We start from the raw sequence: 19,325 nt of genomic DNA on the forward strand, positions 1-19,325 counted from the left end.
CAAACTGGAATTCAGCTGTTAGTCCTTGAAACTTTATTCTGTGACACAGATGTTAATTTTAATGAGCATTTAGATATTTCACGTGAGCAATGCAAGATTGTGACAAACTGTGAATATGTGAATGCAGCTCTCTTGATCTAATCTGCATTGACATTAATTAGTGTGTCCGGAAGGGGCATTTGGTCTGAGGCCTCTATTTCTGACTGTTGTTCGGGAACCCAGCGCCCACACTTGACCCTTGTGTGCCTGAAAATGTGAGGGATGGTTAATGCAATTGTTTATTGATATGGTTCATGACTATACTGTTTTTGAGTGCGTAAGTTGTGTTCCTAAGCCCTGAAAGTCGGTGTTTCAGTAAGAGAATCTGACGTTTGCTAATACTGAGTACTGAGCATCAGGTCTGTAAACGGGCAGTTGATGGAGCTCTTTTCATTTTTTATACTTCACCCTCACTCACCCTCACTCTCACCCTCACTCACCCTCACTCACCCTCACTCTCACTCACCCTCAACCCCTCACCCTCACTCACCCTCAACCCCTCACTCACCCTCACTCACCCTCACCCACCCTCACCCTCACTCACCCTCACTCACCCTCAACCCCTCACCCTCACACAGTGCAATAGGTCTCGGAGCATTTGAGTTAGAGCTTTTAGAAATGTTTATGGCTTTTTTTTTAATTCTTTAGCATTGGCTACAGGAAACAAAAATGCTAAAGATTTACAAAAAAACCCATAAACAATTCTAAAAGCACTAACTCTAATGCTGCGAGACCTATTGCATTTCCAATGCTTGTTCTTTCATACTGCTGTGCCTCTGAAATGTATTAGCGACTTGATTGCACGTTATGAAATAGTTTTACAAGAAATCTGCTCCCAAAGTTCAAAAAGTAAACTCTTTTGGCAGGCTGATTGAAACACGTTTGTGCTTTCTTTATTCCCCAGGTCAGCTATCACAGCATAAGATCGTTTGACCCCACGGTGCTCCTGGCCGGCCCTCCACTGACCGTGTCCAAGCTGTGGAACAGCACACACCACATCTTCTCTCCGCTCCATCCGGGCACCACTTACCAGTTCCTCGTCCGAGCGAGTACCGTCAAAGGCTTTGGGCTGCCCACTGCAATCAACGTCACCACCAACATATCAGGTAGATTTACTTGACTGGTGTCTCTGTTTCTTGAATCACTCACAGTTGCACATGTGGCCATTGAGCAGAATGCACAGGAGTAAATGAAGCCGCTCTAGAACATACGAACGAGAAGGCATACATGCGTGATGAGAGGGTAACCCCACACTTTTGTGTGTTTCCTCGAGTGCCTTTTAGAGTAGACATAGCGCAATCGTTAACATTTTCCTCACAGAAAGCAAGTCAATAGGCCGCATTTCTCGCTCGTCACTTAGCTGTTTTTTCCTCATTGATTGGTTCATTATGAAACTTTTTAACCAGAAGCAAGTTGTTATTTACGGACGTGGTTTTCCGTTTTGTGTTTGCTCCGGGAATAGGGGACCTCCACTGACTGAGGCCAAGAGAAAGAGCTTTAGGAAATAGATTATAAAGATTTTTGGGACAGCAGTAAGGCAACAGCATACATCCTGCGCATTAGTCCCGAAAGTAGACCTGCTGTATTGTGACCGGTCTGTCAGATTAGACGATTGGCCAGAGACTTTAGAGGGTGCATGGAGCTGGTTAGATGAGGAAGAATCTTCAGGGTCTGCCGGGCAACAGGGAAATGTCAATTTAAACCCGAACTCAAATTATATGTGGACCCTAGCTCGTATGTCACAGTCATCGTATGCCGTCACACGGAGGTGTTACAGTCAAAAGAATGTCCCGACAACTAGTGTGTCTGCTTTCGTTGTAAATCTGTTAAAATTGCACAGAGGGAAGATAATGAGCGCCTTAAGAGGCAACTGTTTTTTCCAGGTTTCTTAAAGGCGTTTCCAACACCAAAATGCATCCCTACAAAGGTCAACTGTAAGATTTCGTGCAACAAAATACCGATCTGTAGGATATAATGCAGAAAAAAAACAATACACTCATGAATGCCTATTGACTTAATAGATGCTTTTCACAATCAAAATGTCAGGCCTACTGCTTTTATCATAACTGTAGAAAGTAGGATCTTTCTGACATGGTTGCCCCTAATTGTTTCCTCGTGTCAGTGTGTTTAGACTGTAACACACTGGGATCCACCCAGTGTCGGTGCTCTCCCCCCTAAATTGACTTTGTAAGTACTTTGTACACCCCACAATTGGCATGCAGCGGGTGTACCCCTGGTAGATGGTACTAAGGTACCCAGGGCATTGGTACAGAAGGGGTCTCCCATGGGCTGCAGAATGCATTATGCACCCATTGGAGCCTGGGTGAAATGGTGCATGCTCCTTTCTCAGCAGATAAAAGGTTTACCTTATATCCTGGTCACTGCACATGGACCCTGTAAGTCACCCTGAAGGTAGGCCCTTCAGCCCAAGGGCAGGGTGCATAGCTCTAAGTGTGTGGGTGCCCCTGCATGAGCAGAGGCAACCCTACAAACCCCAGACTCCATTCTTTGGACTTTGGCTTTGTTAGTGTGGGGAAGCTATCTTAAGGTATGTAGTAGACACTGGCCAACACGAGATGTCCAACTAAATAATGGCTTCACCGAACCCAGTCATGTTTGGTATCAAACATGTTGGATCATGCAACTACACCAATTCCAATGCTAGTTGCCTGATACCACATACTGGGGGGCTCCTCAGAGGAGCCCCTCAAATTCACCTGGGTAGTGTTTCAGGGTCTGTATGCTAGCCAGTGCTTGCCGCTGACTGCAGGCACTGTTCTACCTTCCTGCTGCTGAGCCTAACTCATGCAGGGAAAGGCCAAACAAATGATTTCCTGTACAGGCGAGGCATTACCACCTCCCCTTTAGAATTAGGTATTTCTGGGCTAGGGTGGAGGTGCTTCTGAGCTCCTCCGGATTGCTTTGAAGGGCACGTTTGTTGCCCTCCTTGTAAAAACCAGTTTACAACAGTGTAGGAGCCCTCTGCTTCTGCACTGGTGCAAAACCACACAAAAGACTGGGAGTTAACAACCCCCCCCTTTCCAGCTCCTCCCTCAGGTAAGTGCCCGAGGCTCTTCCAGGTGACAACTTGATTCTGCCATCTTAAGAATAAGATAAACAGAGACCCCTGGGAGCATCTGACTGGTCAGTCCGCCAAAGTAGCATCCTTGACCACCACCTCCCCTGTTCATCGCGTCTGTTTGCCATTGCCAAGGCTTGTTGGCTCTCTAGTCCGGAGGTCTTTGAGCTCCAAGAAGCCCCAGCCTCAAGCATTACGCAGCTGCAAAAGTGAAGTCCTCTGTGCATCCCTTGCGAAGTGGGCCTCCATCTTCAGTGTGCTGAAGTCTCCCTGCGATTCCCTGTGCCTGCTGCCGGAGGGTCCCTCCGGGGCCTACGTCGATTTCTGGTGACTCGCCTACTTGCTGAGGGCCGGCTCCAACTTACCTGCAGTGGATGATTTTTTTTATGGACCCATTTCTGCATTGTTATTTTGCAAGACGTCTCTTGCATTTGCCAAGCTTTCTTGGCTAACACTGACCCTCCTGCCATTCGGTGTCGGTGGACGACTCCTGAGATCCTACACTCAGCATCGCCTGGACTCCACAGCTGCATCTTTAAGGCCTCTGTCCTACAGTGAAGTACCCCCAAGGAGGGTTGGCATTGTGCCCCTGCACATCTTGGGCAACTCAGGTTGCCTTGCTCTCTCTACTCTCTCCCTAGGTACTACTCATCTGAAATCCACACCTAGGATCCACCGCCTGGTACACGGGGCACTGTAGCAGCTTGACAGCGGGCATCCCAATTGATTCCAAAATGGCGGTTCAGTCACAAATTCACACGTATGCACCTGGGCTCCCTGGTGTAGGTATCCTGCTTCTCTGGGTATTAACGGGTGGGGGTGTTCACAAACTTCCCTTGTTCCAAGACATTTCCTAAAGGTCCTCTGGGAAGGGTCATGAATCCTCATAAAATTAACCGCAACTTCCTCCTGTTACCTTATGGGCACTGACCTGGTGTATCACCCGTGCACTTGGGCGCCTAGGGAATCCTAGCAACCTACCTTTGGTGGTTCCATGCTTCCCCTGTCCTATAGATCCTTGGATGGTAGTCTTGATTTAGCACCCTTTTTGCATTCCATTTTTTTAGTATATGGTTCCCCCCGCCACCCGAGGGGTCCATGTGTTTTACATACTTACTTATTTTATGGTTTGTTTTTTGTGTATTCATATCTCCAGGTAGGAGAGTAACCAAAATAATTTAGTGGTGTGGTTCTTTCCTGTGTGAACTTAACTGACTGACTTATGCGGTAGTTACATCCGCTATACACCCTCCTGGATAAGCCTTAGCTGTTCTCCAAAGCTACCCTTTCAGAGCTTTGGTTATCAGGGACCACTTTCACGATCAATTAGGGTTGTCTGAACTCAGTACAGGATGCATCACCAATAGGTATACACCATATACTGAGCCAGCCTCCTACAATATCTTTTCATAATAAACAGATCAGACCTATGTCATCAGAAATACTTTTCCTAGTGTACTAATCAGGCCTCCAACTATTATCTTTGGCTTGTCACCATAACTAGGCTCTGTACTGAGTTTAGGCTTTAGGCCCTCTTAGAACAGATAGTATCCTGCTTTGCTGACTGTAATTTTGAATACTGTGTAATTTTATTACTATGCCTAATAGCAACCTCATTGGAAAGCTGAAACAATATCTAACCACTCTCAACCAGGTATAACAAGAATGATAGTGAAAAGCTTCAGGGTTTGTCAGAGTGGGTGGTCGACTCCAAAACTCTTGTTTACTACTGTAATCTTTGAGATTAGATATTACAAAATACCTGTCTCAAGCATGTAGTACAATGTGCTAACACTCAGCCGATTATGGCTTATTGACTTCAAAAAATGCTTTTCACAGTTAATAAACTGGACCAACTTGCTTTGTCATAACATTTCATAAGCAGCAGACCAGCAGACCAGGCCTGTGACATTAGACATAACATTTCACAGTGCACCAATCGAGCTTATAGATTGTCACCATAACAAACTTAGGCCTACAGTTCTGAGCGTAATAGTTTCCACAAGGCAACCATCAGAAACACTCATTAAATGAGAAAGATATACAAAATCACTGTTCGCTATGCAAACTACTCTCTCTCCTAAGAGGGCTTAACAAGAATTTTCACAGAGCAGACTTTCTGTATCCAGATTTGTCACATGGGGCAATCAAGACTAAACCATTGTATACTATGGTAATCAGAGAGATGCCATGTAACAAAATACTGATGGGCCGTTTTTAATATAGAGTAATAACAATCCACTCTTAAATATCTATTGACTTTAGATATGCTTTTCACAATAAATGTCAGACACATATTTCCTAATAGTAAGAACACACCTATATCCATAATCATTAGCTTGCCACCTGTTACCAACTCATCGAGTATAAGCTTAACCACAAGTCAAAAAGTGCAATACTAGCAGTTTATTTAAGTGGAAGCACACAAACATGTGCCACACAATCCTGTACTCACGCCCCTCTCTCAGTAGTGCTCTGAAAACCTTTTTTTTGGCATACGGATTAGCCATAGCCAGACATAAACTTTCATGTAGGTTACTGTAGCCTTTGGCATCTCATACTGCTCTCAAACACAAAACTGCAAACTGAAGTTTAATGCTAATGATTGAATGGGACACTGCTTGGACTGCAATACATTCCTCATGACTTCTCTATCAGCTGCACTACTGCCAGAGAAAACGATCATCATAAATGATCTAGTTATCCTGGACATTGTAACAACATTACAATGTCATGTGTGTGTCTCTGAAAGTTTAAGCTCAGACCGCTACACTGTTGCTGATTCAGGCAGTTGGATAAAAAAAATAATCACAACTGTATGGTGAGGAAGGACTTTCTTCTGAGGAAAAACACTACTTCTGCCAAATTAAAACATATACTCCAGGCTACTTATATGTGGGTGGAGCAAAAGCCCCTCTCGGTAGTACTTATGGAAGCTTTTTTTTTTTTAGGTTGATAATATTACCTCTTGTGGCAGCTGCACTGTCGAGCCAAGCTAGAAAAGCACATAAAGGAACGGACTAGGTTTATTGTGTAAAATATTAAATAGTCTTTTTAAGAATGAAGTGGGTAATTAAATGAACCTTGCTGTGTTTTTGTTTCACCTAGTATCGAGTTCTCACAATAGTTTGAATTGGTGAGTTGCCACTCTTGTTTCTTCAATTGGATAAATAGGTTCTGTGTCAGTCAGGTTACTGTTTTTTTTGTGTTTTTTGTGTAGATGTGGCTTAGTATTTTTATAGAGACCTGTCTCTAGTTCAGTTTGATCTTCTGTGCTTCCCCTCATGGATACATGCATCTTTTCTTTTCTAATTTAAAAACTCAGGCCAACACCCGTTATTTTCTGCCATGGATTTTTTTGTGCTGCTCTGTATGAGTTACAATCCTCCTAAAGGGTTTCTCGTTAACGGACACAGGCTTGCTTATAGAGGGGATCTGCCATAGCTATGGAAACTACAATTTTGCAGTGTGAATCTTTCTGGATTCACTATGCTGTGCATATTCCGCTATCTGGTGGTTGGGTCCGGAATCGTAGTCTTTTTTTTCTTTTTTTTTTCTTTTTTTTCGTAGCCCAGGTGGGCGTCGATGTCCCACCATTTGGTGTACCTTCGGTGACGTCGGCATGCTTCCGGCGGAAGCTCCCACCCTTGGGCGTCATCTTCAGATTCTTTTTTCCGCCATTGGGTCTGGATCGTCGCGTGGAGCTCCAGAAGTTTTGGAGGAGAAAAGGAGAAAAATATGCGAATTTCTTCAGAAAAGACTCAAGAAGACCAGGAGAAGATGATCATCAGAGCCGGGACGACGAAGGAGGAGAGGAACCTCGAGATCTTCGACGTCCGACGGAGAATGCGCACACAGGGGGACCCCTGAGAGCAGTAATGGACAACACACCATTTAAATTCTGCCGTAATTGCCACCACAAGTACGCGCAGAGAGACCAGCACCCGGTCTGCAACCTCTGTCTGCCTATCGACCACTTGAGCAACGACTGCAACGCCTGCTCAGTCTTCACGCCGAAGACGCTGAGGATTCGGGAAAAACAGAGGATAGCTCACCACACGATGCAGGGCAAGGGCAAGGCCCCGTCGCTGTACGACCTGGGCCTCTCCACCGACGACGAGGACAACATCGCCGAAGGTCCAGATGTCTCCACGGTCGCAGAGACCAATAAGAAATCGTCAGACAAGGTAGGAGAGTCTACGACCCCGAAACACTCGACAGGGCCTCGAAAACCTGAGGCTGACTCTCGAAAATCAGAGTCTAGAACCTCGAAGGGAGCACCGGTGTCGAAATCTTCGACGACCGAAGCTGCAGTCCCCCAAAAAACAGCCCAGCGGATCCTTCGAGAAGGAGTCCCAGACGGCAAAGACCAGCGAAAAGCAAAGGTCGTCGAAGCAAGCTCCCGAAAAGGGATTCTCGTCTTCGAAGGAGAAGGAGCTGAGAGCCGCTTCGACGTTGACGGGGCCGCCGAAGAGGGCGGCCGAAACGCTAGACGCCGAGCAGGCCGCACAGATGGAGAGAAAGAAAAGAAAGCCCACGACGGTCCTCGAAGAGCTAGAAGAACACGTGGTGTTCGACGCCGAAGAGCCGCCGAAAACTCCGGAGCCCTCTGAGCAGGGAGAAGAGGAGGACCTCTATTACACAGAGGGTGATTATGGAGACCCGCGTTCGAGCTACGACTCTGGATCCTCGACGGCTCAGGACCAGGATGGGCAGGACATAGAGGCCAAAAACCCGGAGGAGGCTGTGGAGACATACCCCTCAAGGCCTTCGCCGCCAGACGACATTGAGGCCTACTATGAGGTCGTCAAGAAGGCTGCAGCAGCTTATGGAGTCAAATTGGAGGAGGAGAAGGCTAAGGCAGATTTCCTGCTGGAAACCTTGCTCCCCGCACAGACAAAAAGCCACTTCCTGCCCATGCTGAAGAGTATCATGGCACAGGGCAAAGAGGCGTTCAGAGAACCAGCTACCTGCAGGTCAGTCTCGCCAAGGACAGAGAAAATGTACAAGTTCTCCTCCCAGGACCCCCCTTACATCCAGAGGACAGTTTCAGCAGACTCAATTATAGCCGCAACGGCCAGAAGAAGGGCCAACGTCCCAACAACATCTGGGCCACCACCTGGCCAGGAAAGCAGGATGATGGACCGAACAGTCAGAAAAATTGAGAGAAACGCAGCAATGCACTGGAGGATGGCAAACTCCAACACCCTTCTCAACAGGCACCAGTACTAGCATTGGGACGAGATGAACCAATTGCTCAAGCACCTCCCAGAGGAACACCAGCAGAGAGCCGCTCACCTCGTGGAAGAGGGGAAAAGCATTGCAAACTTGTGCCTGAAGACCGCCTTGGACGGGGCAGAAACATCCAGCAGGCTGATGGCTATAGGAATCACAGAGAGAAGGCAAGCCTGGCTCAGGATCTCAGGCTTCAAGACGGATGTTCAAAACAACATCCTGAACACCCCCTTCAATGGGGAAACACTGTTTGGAGCCCCAGTTGATGAGAAACTCACCCAACTGAAGAAAGACAACGAGACGGCAAGGTCCATGGGGGCCCTGCAATTCAGGGCGATGATAAGAGGCACTCCTACGCGGAGGCCGAACGGAAGGGGTGGGAACCAGGAAGAACAACCACACCAGGCGTTCCACCAGGGTCAACAGAGTGACAACCAAGGTCACCAGGGCCAGCAGAAGCAAAACTGGAACTACCAGAACAAGGGCCAGTCCCTTCGCGGGAGAGGAAACGGACGGTGCCAGAGAAGGAGAGGCGGTGAACAACCCCCCTCTAAGTGACTTCACACAGGAAAAGGTGCTCACCCACTCAAACCCTCCGAGAGAAGAGCACGGAAAAGCAAAGAGGAGAGGGCTACACGGACAAGACACAAAAGAACATGTAACACCAGTAGGAGGCAGGCTGAGATTTTTCCTCCAAGAGTGGAGGAAAATAACCACAGACAAGTGGATAGTCAACATCATACAGTTCGGATGCTGCATAGAGTTTGAAAAGAGACCACCAAACAGAAAGCCAAAGAAAAGAGAGAAATTGGGAAGGGAGCTGCAACTGCTCCAAGAGGAAGCTCAAGAACTCCTCCTCAAAGAGGCCATCGAACCAGTCCCATTCAAAGAACGGAACAGGGGAGTGTACTCCAACTACTTCCTGGTGCCAAAAGTGGACGAAAGCCTAAGACCCATCCTGGATCTGCGGTTCCTAAACAAATATGTAAATAGTAAAAAATTCAAGATGACATCCCTACAAGAGGTCATCCCACAGATAAAGGCCGGGGACTTCTTGTCCACCATAGACCTCAAAGATGCGTACCTGCACATCCCCATGAACAGGCAGCACAAGCACATGCTAAGATTCACAGTAAACAAGGATCACTACCAATTCACAACCCTGGCTTTCGGTCTAAAGTCCGCACCAAGGGTATTCACCAAATGCCTTGCAGCTGCGGCCGCACATCTGCGAAGAGAGGGGATAAACGTGTACCCCTACCTCGACGACTGGCTCGTAAAGGCAAGCTCTTACAGGACATGCAAGGATCATGCAGAACAGGTCACAAGAACGCTAGCAAGCCTGGGATTCTCCATACACTGGGGAAAATGCTCGATGGAACCGGAGCAAGTGAAGATCTTCCTGGGAGCTCAAATCAACACCGTCCAATGCAGGGTGTTACCCAGCGAAAAGAGGACACACAGCCTACTGAGGGAGAAACGTCACTACCAGAAGGGGCGAGCTCTGACAGTGAGGACAGTGAGCAAGATCTTGGGAATGATGGCGTCATGCATACACCTGGTCCCCAATGTACGCCTGCAGATGAGACCACTCCAAGAGTGGCTGCAACAGCAATGGTCACAAGCTACAGGAAGTTGGGAGGATCTAGTGGTTGTAATGCACAAGGTGCAGGAAGAAATGAAGTGGTGGACCAAAGAGAGGATAACAATAGGGAAGCCTCTAACGCCACCGGACCCAACAGTGACCATCACCACAGACGCATCCCAGAAGGGATGAGGCGCACACATGAACAGGCTCAGAGTGAGGGGTCTGTGGAGCCCAGCGGATGCGGTCAAACACATCAATTACCTAGAGCTGAAAACAGTGTTGCTTGCCCTCAAGGCCTTTCAGAAACAACTGTACAACCAAAAGGTGCTGATACAAACAAACAATACCACAACAACGTTTTACATCAACAAGCAGGGGGGAACTCAATCATTCCCTCTGTCAAGCTTGGCACAGGAAATCTGGAGATGGGCAATACCACTCAAAATAGACATGCTAACCATACACCTGCCAGGGAAGGACAATGTAGAAGCAGATTGGCTCAGCAGGCAGTCTTCAGCATCCCACGAGTGGGAACTCAACATACAGGAAACAGAAAGACTATTCAGGAGGTGGGGCACTCCGACAATAGACCTGTTTGCAACACGCCAGAATGCAAAATGCCAGTACTTTGCATCCAGACAACCAGAGGCACTGTCCCAGGGGAATGCCCTATGGATAAGCTGGTCAAAAACATTTGCCTACGCTTTTCCCCCCGATACCTCTGATCCCCAGGGTTCTCAACAAATGCATGACGAGCAACATGACGCTCATCCTGGTGGCATCACAATGGGCCAGGCAGACCTGGTACTCAAAGATAATGGAGATGGCGCAGGGCCCACCCCACAAGTTCTCAAAAAGAAGAGACCTACTCTCCTTGGAAAACTGAGAAGTTCTACGCCCAGAGCCGGACAGCCTCAGCCTCTCAGCTTGGCTCCTGAGGACTTGGAATTCGCACATCTAAAACTACCAGAGAGCACCCTGCGGGTGCTGCGGGAGGCAAGAAGGCCCAGCACATACAAGTGCTATGGGGAAAAATGGAAAAGATTCACTCAATGGTGCTGCAAGAAAAAACTCCATAGAAAGCTGACCAGGGAATCAACGGTGCTATGATACCTCACGCACCTAATAAAAGCTAAGCTAAGCTCCTCCTCGCTGAGGGTACACCTGGCAGCGATTGTGGCATGCACAAGAGGAGAAACAGGGAGAAGCTACTTTACATCTCAAGTAGTAAAAAGATTCCTGGAAGGGGCTAAAAGAATAGTGCCACCAAAAAGGATGCCACCGCCGGCTTGGAACCTGAATGTGGTACTGACAGAGCTCATGAAAGCACCTTTCGAACCCATCCACAAGGCGTGACTGCAAATGCGGACAATGAAAGCGGCCTTCCTGTTAGCAATCTCCTCGCTACGCAGGGTGAGCGAACTACACGCACTAACACTGCAGGAACCCTACATCCAGATACCCAGTGACAGGGTCGTGATGAGAACAGACCCCCACTTCATGCCAAAGGTGGTGTAAAGGTTCCACATGAATCAGAGTATTCAAATTCCTAGCTTCTTCCAGAACCCCACGACAAGCGCTGAGAGGGCGCTCCACGCTCTAGACGCAAGAGGGGCAGTGATGCACTACATTGAAAGGATGAAGGAACACAGGAAGACAAAACAGTTCTTCGTATCCTTCGCAAACAGTTACCTGGGTAGACCATAACTAAGAATACCATAGCTCGATGGATCGCACAAACGATACAATTCTGCCACAAGCAAGATGGTCAGGAGCTAACAGGAGGGGCACAGGCCCACTCGACCAGAAACAAAGGAACAACAACCTTTTCTGGCCAACACACCAATTCAGGACATGTGCCTGGTGGCAACATGGGCTTCAGTGCACACGTTCACTAAGCACTATTGCGTGGATGTACAGATAAACAAGGAAGCACAAGTAGGACAAAGAGTGCTTCAACATATATTCAACAACCAACGCTCATCTTCCACCCAGCCGCCACAAAAGTAACGAAACTGCTACAAAATCTATGCACAGCATAGTGAATCCAGAAAGATTCACGCTCCAAAACGAATAGTTTCTTACCTGTCGGTGTAGTTTTGCAGCTTGAAGATCTTTCTGGATTCACTAGCGAACCCACCCGCCTCCGCCAGAAAGATGAGGCTGGAGAAGAAGGTGGAAACACATGGAATAGAATGCAAGTTGAAGCTTAAAAGATACGTGAAAAGAATTACGTTGGAGAAATGTTTAACAAACATAGCCATGGATTCACTACAAGGACAAAAAAAAGAAGAATCCGAAGATGGCGCCCAAGGGTGGGAGCTTCCGCCGGAAGCATGCCGACGTCACCGAAGGTAAACCAAATGGTGGGACGTCGACGCCCACCTGGGCTACGAAAAAAAAAAGAGAGAGAGGAAAAAAGACTACGATTCCGGACCCAACCACCAGATGGCGGAATATGCACATGAAAGATCTTCAAGCTGCAAAACTACACCGACAGGTAAGAAACTATTCGTTTTCATCCATGCAAGGGATTGGATAGCATTTAGGCTAGGATCATTGGATTGTTTTAATCTTCTGTAGCCCTTCCCAAAGATTTCCATTATCAGCCCCAGGCCTTACCAACCTCAGTTCTTCTGTTTGCATTGGAAGTTCTTCAGGCTGGCTTCTGAGAGTCTAAAAATATTTGCAGTCCAATTGTCCAGTTAAAGGGTGCTTCAGTTACCAGTAATAGGAGCAATTGAGGTAGTCGATACAATAGATCGGTTAACAGCAGTAACTAGTATATACATTCAGATATTTCTGTGTGGGTGTAGCTGGATGCTATTAATTTTGATGGGTATGGACACTTCCTACATAAGTTCTTTGCAGCCTACGTACTAATGTTTAGGGCCATGTTTCTTGTGAACATTTGGATTCTTTTAAAAATTTCTGATTTATTTTTGGGATGAAGGAGAGGGTCGTTGAACCTGGGGCACCCACTGCCCACTCTCTTTTCAACTAACAGTCAAAATTGAGGTGCTGGTTGCTGTTCATCAAAAATACATCAGGAACTCTAAGGGATAGAAATATGATTTGAAAAGATTTTGGGTGGGGGGGGGGCCTCAGTCAGCATGGCAGATATTAAGACTTGGAGTGAAAGGGGAAAATCAGTTTTCCCCATTCACTCTAAGTCTTAACCTTGGAAAGGTGGCAATACTAAGTCTGATGAGGTATGATTTGAGTCAGAACTGTACAGGCTCACCCACACTCGCAATACTGAGATATTGTCTGCAGATGCTTAACCTTCTTTTAAATTTATACAACTAATACTGTTGTGTTTGCACACCTATATATATATCAAGGTAATCCCTAGTAAATGTGTTATTATATACTTGAAAGTGTGTGCGTGCTACCGCCTTGTTGAGAAAGATCAGACCCCTGTCTATCTCTGAATCATGAAACAATTGTGAAAGGGCTGTGGAATCTCCACAACCTATTGAGCGGAGAAGGGTTCGTGCTCTGTAGAACCCGAAATGCATTGGGATTTGCTTCTATAATAGTTGAAGAACCGACTTTTTCATGATCGAAGTGTATATTTTGATTCGTTTTGACCCTGTATGAACTGCTGAATAGCTTATACATTTATGTTGCTTCAGAAATTAAATGTTTACTCAGTTTCAGATGAAATAATTCATGTCATACAATGAAGATGAACTAAAGGTTTAATTAAACTCAAGCACCTTTGAGTGTACCGATTCAAGTTAATTAATTTTGTTTTAAATAGTTTAGGAGACGACTCTGGTCGCCCCACAAATGCCGTGCTCCGCTCAATAGGTTGTGGAGATTCCACAGCCCTTTCACAATAACCTTCTTTTAAGGCAGTTATGGTTGGTTTATTTCTAGACATCTGGGTAGCAAAGAGATTGGAGCTCTATGGCAGTGTAATCCCTCATAAGAACATTCCAACCTGGCTTTAGTCTTCTGGTTGTTGCTCTTTCCCTCATAGCATATGCTGTGCTCACCGGTCTTGGTGTAGGTAGCAGCTTGGTGACTGCGTTCAGCATTATCTGTGAGATCAGGGATGCGGTGTGAAGTGGGGCCATGCAATGTGCAGTGTCCCCAGGTCAAGTTGTAGACCACGGCGTTGTCGTTGCTGTAGCGTTGATGGACCCAAGGCTGGGATGCGAAGCTGCGTTATCCTTTGTGCTGTGTCCACTGGTTTTGGTCCAAGCAGAGCTGTCTACTGAAGAGGCTGGAGTTGATGGTGTTGACATTGCTGGTCCAGGGCTGCCATGTGAGACGGTTCGATGCTTTGTGGACCTCTCGAGCGGTGGCCACAGTGTAAGTAGCGGCGTCGATGTCAGCAAATTTGCGTCGCTGTGTGTGATATCAGGACGTTGATGTAATGCTGGTTGCGGTGCCCACAGGTGCAAGCAGCAGCTGGATGATGGCGTCAGCTGGCGGTATCAGTGAGACCAAGGTTGTGAAGCGGGGCCATGGTCCGGGCAGCGTTGTTGTTGGTGGCACATAGTTGTTTTTCTTTTATTGCAGCACAAAACACACAGTTCCCAGTGCTGTTGGCAGATAAACATGAAGTCTTTGATGTTCCTGAGACTCCCAACAGGAGGCAAGCTCTGCTTCAATCCCTTGGAGAAACTCTAGAAACAAGTTACAGAAATTTCAGTCCAGTCCTTTCACTGCTCAAGACAGAAGCAGCCACTTCAGGTCAATACAGCAGGGCACACAGCAAAGTGATAATTCCTCCTGACAGCTTATCCAGCTCTTCTTCTTGGCAGGTTCTTTATTCCAAAAGAGTTCAAAGTTCTGGGGTCAGGACCCCAATACGTATACCAGTTCTGGTCTTTGTAGTTGGCAAACTTGAAAGAAAAGCCCTTCTTGTTCACAAGATCCAGTTCTTTCCCGCTCTGTCCCTGACACTCTCCAGGAGGTGGAAACTTCTCTGTGCAGGACAGGCCCAGCCCTGTTCAGGAACCACTAACAACTCCTCCCACCACTTTAGCTCAGGAAGACCCATCGAGGTATGCAGGGCACATCTCAGCATTCTTTGTGTGAATCTCTGGAGTGAATGCACAAACAGCCCCTGTCAGTCTAAACCAGACGTGGGTTTCACAGGCAGGCACAGAATGATTAAGCAAGAAAATGGCCTCTTCTAAAAGTGGCATTTTCAACCATGCGCTTTAAAAACATCTTTACTAAAAGGTATATTTTTTAAGTCGTTCAGACATCTCAAACTTCAACTCTCAATCTTCTTATGGGAATCTGCACGGGAAAGGTGTTTCCAGCCAGATCCCATGTTAACCTGTGGAAGAGGTAGCCTTGCAATAGTGTAAAAACGAAATGCACAGTATTTCACTATCAGGACATGTAAAAAGACACTACATCTCCTACCTTTTAAGTACTCTGCACCCTGCCCATGGGGCTGCATTGGGCCTACCTTGGGGGTGACCTACCTGTGATAAAAGAGAAGGTTTGGGCGTGGCAAGTGGGTGCCCTTGCCTGGTCGACATAGCAATTTAAAACTGCATGCGCAAATTTATTTATTTATTTATTTGGCGATTTGTAAAGCGCCTGGTGACCCAAGGGCATCCCCGCGCTGTAAGGAGTTGATATCCAGATGAGGGAGAGGAAGGGGGGAGGGACATTTATTTAGGGAATAGATGTGTCTTCAGCTTTTTACGAAATACCAAGTAACTGGGTTCTGCAGCGGCAGGTCTGAGATACATTTGAAATGCTACTTGTGTGGGTGGCACAATCAGTGCTGCAGGCACAGGCCCTAGGCACACTTGTGCCCAATACTAGGGACTTACTAGTAAATCAAAAAAGCCAATCATGGAAATACCAATTGATAAAAGAATTTACAGAGGGAGCACTTGCACTTTAGCATTGATCAGCAGTGGTAAAGTGTGCAGAGACAACAAACTAGCAAAAACGAAGTCCAGCACAATAAAAAACAGGAGGTCTGAAAGCAAAAAGACAGGGGAAACACTCCAAAAGATGCCAGGTTTAACACTTAAGTGGTGTCTATTTTTCTCATGCTTGAAATTGGCAGTTTCGGGGTATTAGTATCTCAGTGGGGAAATGGCTAATCTGATAAATCTGGTGGGGCTGCTAAATTCTGTTACTGACCACCATCTGAATTAAAAGACCACTTACAATGTATGTTTCAATGGTTTATGCTGTGCAGGTGGATTATCTCGTATCCCCTTCGAATTTAATTTGGAAGTTCTTCTCAGTATGAATGGACACCATGTAAAAAAACACATTATGCTCATTTCCTTACCTTTACTTTTTTTTGTGTACCATTACTTTTACTTACATGCAAATGTTCATTGTATTTCACTGTTATCCTTGTTATAGCAATTTAAACTTACTTCACAAATCATTTTTATTATCTTTTTCCTTCAAAAGCTCCCACGTTACCAGATTACAAAGGAGTTGATGCGTCTCTTAATGAAACTGCTACCACCATTACTGTGCTTCTAAAACCAGCTCTGGCCAAGGGTGCTCCTATCAGGTTAGTGGAAGCATTTTAACAGGATGTTACAAAGCAACTACAATAGTAAGTTCCTCAGAGGGATTTTACTTTTCTTGGAATGTTTTTTGCAATTGCATTGTAACCTACTGATGACATATTGTTGACTTGTGTTTCATAACTATTAAAGGTCACGCCCTCTTCCTTCGGGACAGACAGAAGTCCCAGATACGTTTATATCTTTGATCTTCGTTAATGAGGTGTAGTGTCCCCAAGTACATGGATCCCAGTGGTCTAGACTTGCATACCTCATGCCATTTAGTTATATTGCCTTAGAATGCGAAGTTCTTGCTACTAGCTATATTCCACCAGTAGATCATATTTTTGGATCTCTTTGAAGCAAACTCAGCCCTTCATCCTCACAAATGACAAATCTTTGGTAGGATATATATATATAAAACAAATTATTATTAACTTTGATTTTTGAGGGACCTGTGGAAATATCCTTTGAACTTGATTCCATTATGCTTTTTCTGTAAAGTATCTGCAATTGGTTTTATCCTGCAGCACTAATAACAAAATACTTAAAGTAGAACTCTCTATGTCTATACATAATCATACCAGAATCCGTCTTCAATACGAGGCAGCTCTAAACCCAAGGAAACATTCCCTGCAGTAATCTTGTTGACAGTTGGGAGGCTTCCTCAACATCAATGTTTGACCAGCTCTACGGAGACACAAATTGGTCTTTTTTTTTTTAAGTGCTCTCAATAGCATTAATTTTTTTATCGACAACTACACTGTGTGTGTGTCACTTTGTCCATTTCTTGGATGTTTCTACCACAGAAGGTGGTGTGATGGGGAAGTGGTTTCATTCACTTCTATGCTGTCCCATTGACTAGAGCTGGTGCAGCATAAGCGTGTGTTCCTTGATGTTCATCTCTGACCTGAGACACATTCTCGGCTATTCAACACTTAGAATCTCCAACACTGATTAACATTGGATCACAATGTGTTCTAAAATTAAGGAACGGAGGAAATGTTGAACTTTTTGGGATACATTGTCTTCTATCTCAACCATGAACCTTCTTTTGTCCATTCACTATGATTTTTCTCCATGTCTAATATACCGTTTAATATTTCAACTTAACTTGTTTTGGTTTTAATTTTCTCACAACCTTTTATTTAGTAATAGCAGCATTCTTTACATTTGTTCTGTTCCAGTGGCTCTTGATCTCCGAGTTAAGTGTCCTCTAGCAATAATTTTGACATAATCAGAATCCTTTGTCTTATTTAACGCTGTACTCTCTTTTCAGTCCAAAAAGGTGGATTTACATGAGTGACCAATGCAGATCATGAGTATTCTTCTGGCAGGCCCTCAAGCGTATATGCTGCCACAAAAATCTATGAACATTCTCCCTTAGTAGGTCTGCTTCCTGCAAATCTGGAAAGGATTTGTGCATTGAGTTAGTCTAAAAGACACCAAACTTGCCAATTTCAGTAGTTTTCTTGATGCTGAGCCCCTGTGGTACATTGTGAATGTCTACTTTTTTCCCCAACACAAATCTGCATTAAGGTCATTCCAACTGTTTGGTTTGCTCTATGCTAATGCTGTGATTTGAAAATTCAGAGATATTGTACCAGGTGAATGAGTTGCTGCCTCTTCGGAATGTATTCATTTGGGACTGAAAAGATGAAGTTGGCATAAGTATCACAATTTTATATTTTTCTTACTGTATGGGCTACTAACTAAACATTAGAGTTAAGGGGAGAGGTTTGTAAATGGAAAGATAAAAAAAGTGTTTAGTACTCAAAACTGTACAAGTAAACTTCATATTTTTGAAGATATTTTGGTTTGATTGAGGTGTTTTCTAAAACAAAAATGAGCTGATTAAGGGTTCAGGGCCTACCTTGGCTCAAGGTCGATGAAAACTGATTGGATTCTGAGACTTGCTCCTGATCAGTCACTCGGTTATCTACTACCGGCGAACAAGAGATTATCAACAGGAATGTTTTTAGGGAAATGAAGCACCATGCAACGTTTGTGTGGCAGAAAAGTCACCCAAAGTGAAGCAAAGCAGTGCGAACTCTAGCAATTAAATTTACTTTGCAGTACAAAAGTTGTTTTGCACTGGAAAGGTGCCGTTTTCTCACCACAGATAGGTCTTTGTCACACTTTGTGTCAAGGGGGCTTTACTTGGATGCACCTTTGGCAGATGAGAGCAAACACCTATATTTATTGCCACAAAACCATATCTACCAAGATAGCCAGAACCAGCCTTGCGTAATTTTTTATTTAAAAACTCCTTGAAGCAAGTGGTAACATGGAGAAATGTTTTAATTGCAACAAGCATTCAACACATTGCATGTGTGATTCGCTGTAAAGCACACAAACAATGTGTGTAATGTTTAAGGATTTATCTGGACGTAAGATTTTGTACTGGCAAGGCACAATTCCAGTACATAGCCAATGCTAAACAGCATGCACCCATCTCTGCACCACGGTGTAAAGTGTGTGTGTGGTGCTAGGCAGTCTGTTTTTGTGCCAGCACAATGGTAGTGAACAGAAGCAGACCATTTTTTAGGAATACGGTTCTGCGGTGTTTTCTCTCTTTAGCGTAGCCCAGTCCTCTGGAGCGGCAATTACATGATAACCAGGCTAATATTCTGATGTTTCAGCCTCTATCCTTGATTTTGGTGAAACTGACTCTGAGGCTGCTAGGTCCTCATGGCATCCTGCATTGTTCTGGTGAAGCATGCCCACTGACGCATGCTGACTTTACAGTAGGACCTGAAGCCCCAGTGGATTCCGCTTCAAGTGAATCTCTGACCTAGTTCAAATATCGGCAGGAACTGCCAAAGAAATGAAAAGGACCTGCAATTGTTGCTAACGAACCACAGTTTGATCA

The 19,325-nt window shown here is 45.4% G+C and overlaps 1 protein-coding gene across 7 annotated transcripts in view; it reads left to right on the forward strand.

The window, feature by feature from the left end:
• Positions 1-19,325, forward strand: part of PTPRK (protein tyrosine phosphatase receptor type K) — a 1,685,403-nt gene that overhangs the window by 1,214,689 nt on the left and 451,389 nt on the right. For all 7 annotated transcript variants that reach the window (XM_086927009.1, XM_086927007.1, XM_086927008.1 and 4 more), the window contains exons 10-11: positions 944-1,145; positions 16,353-16,458. In XM_086927009.1, the coding sequence (XP_086783135.1) occupies positions 944-1,145; positions 16,353-16,458 (308 nt within the window). The remainder of the gene's footprint in view (positions 1-943; positions 1,146-16,352; positions 16,459-19,325) is intronic.

Source organism: Lissotriton vulgaris, chromosome 6 (assembly GCF_964263255.1).
Source record: "Lissotriton vulgaris chromosome 6, aLisVul1.2, whole genome shotgun sequence".
NCBI lineage: Eukaryota > Metazoa > Chordata > Amphibia > Caudata > Salamandridae > Lissotriton > Lissotriton vulgaris.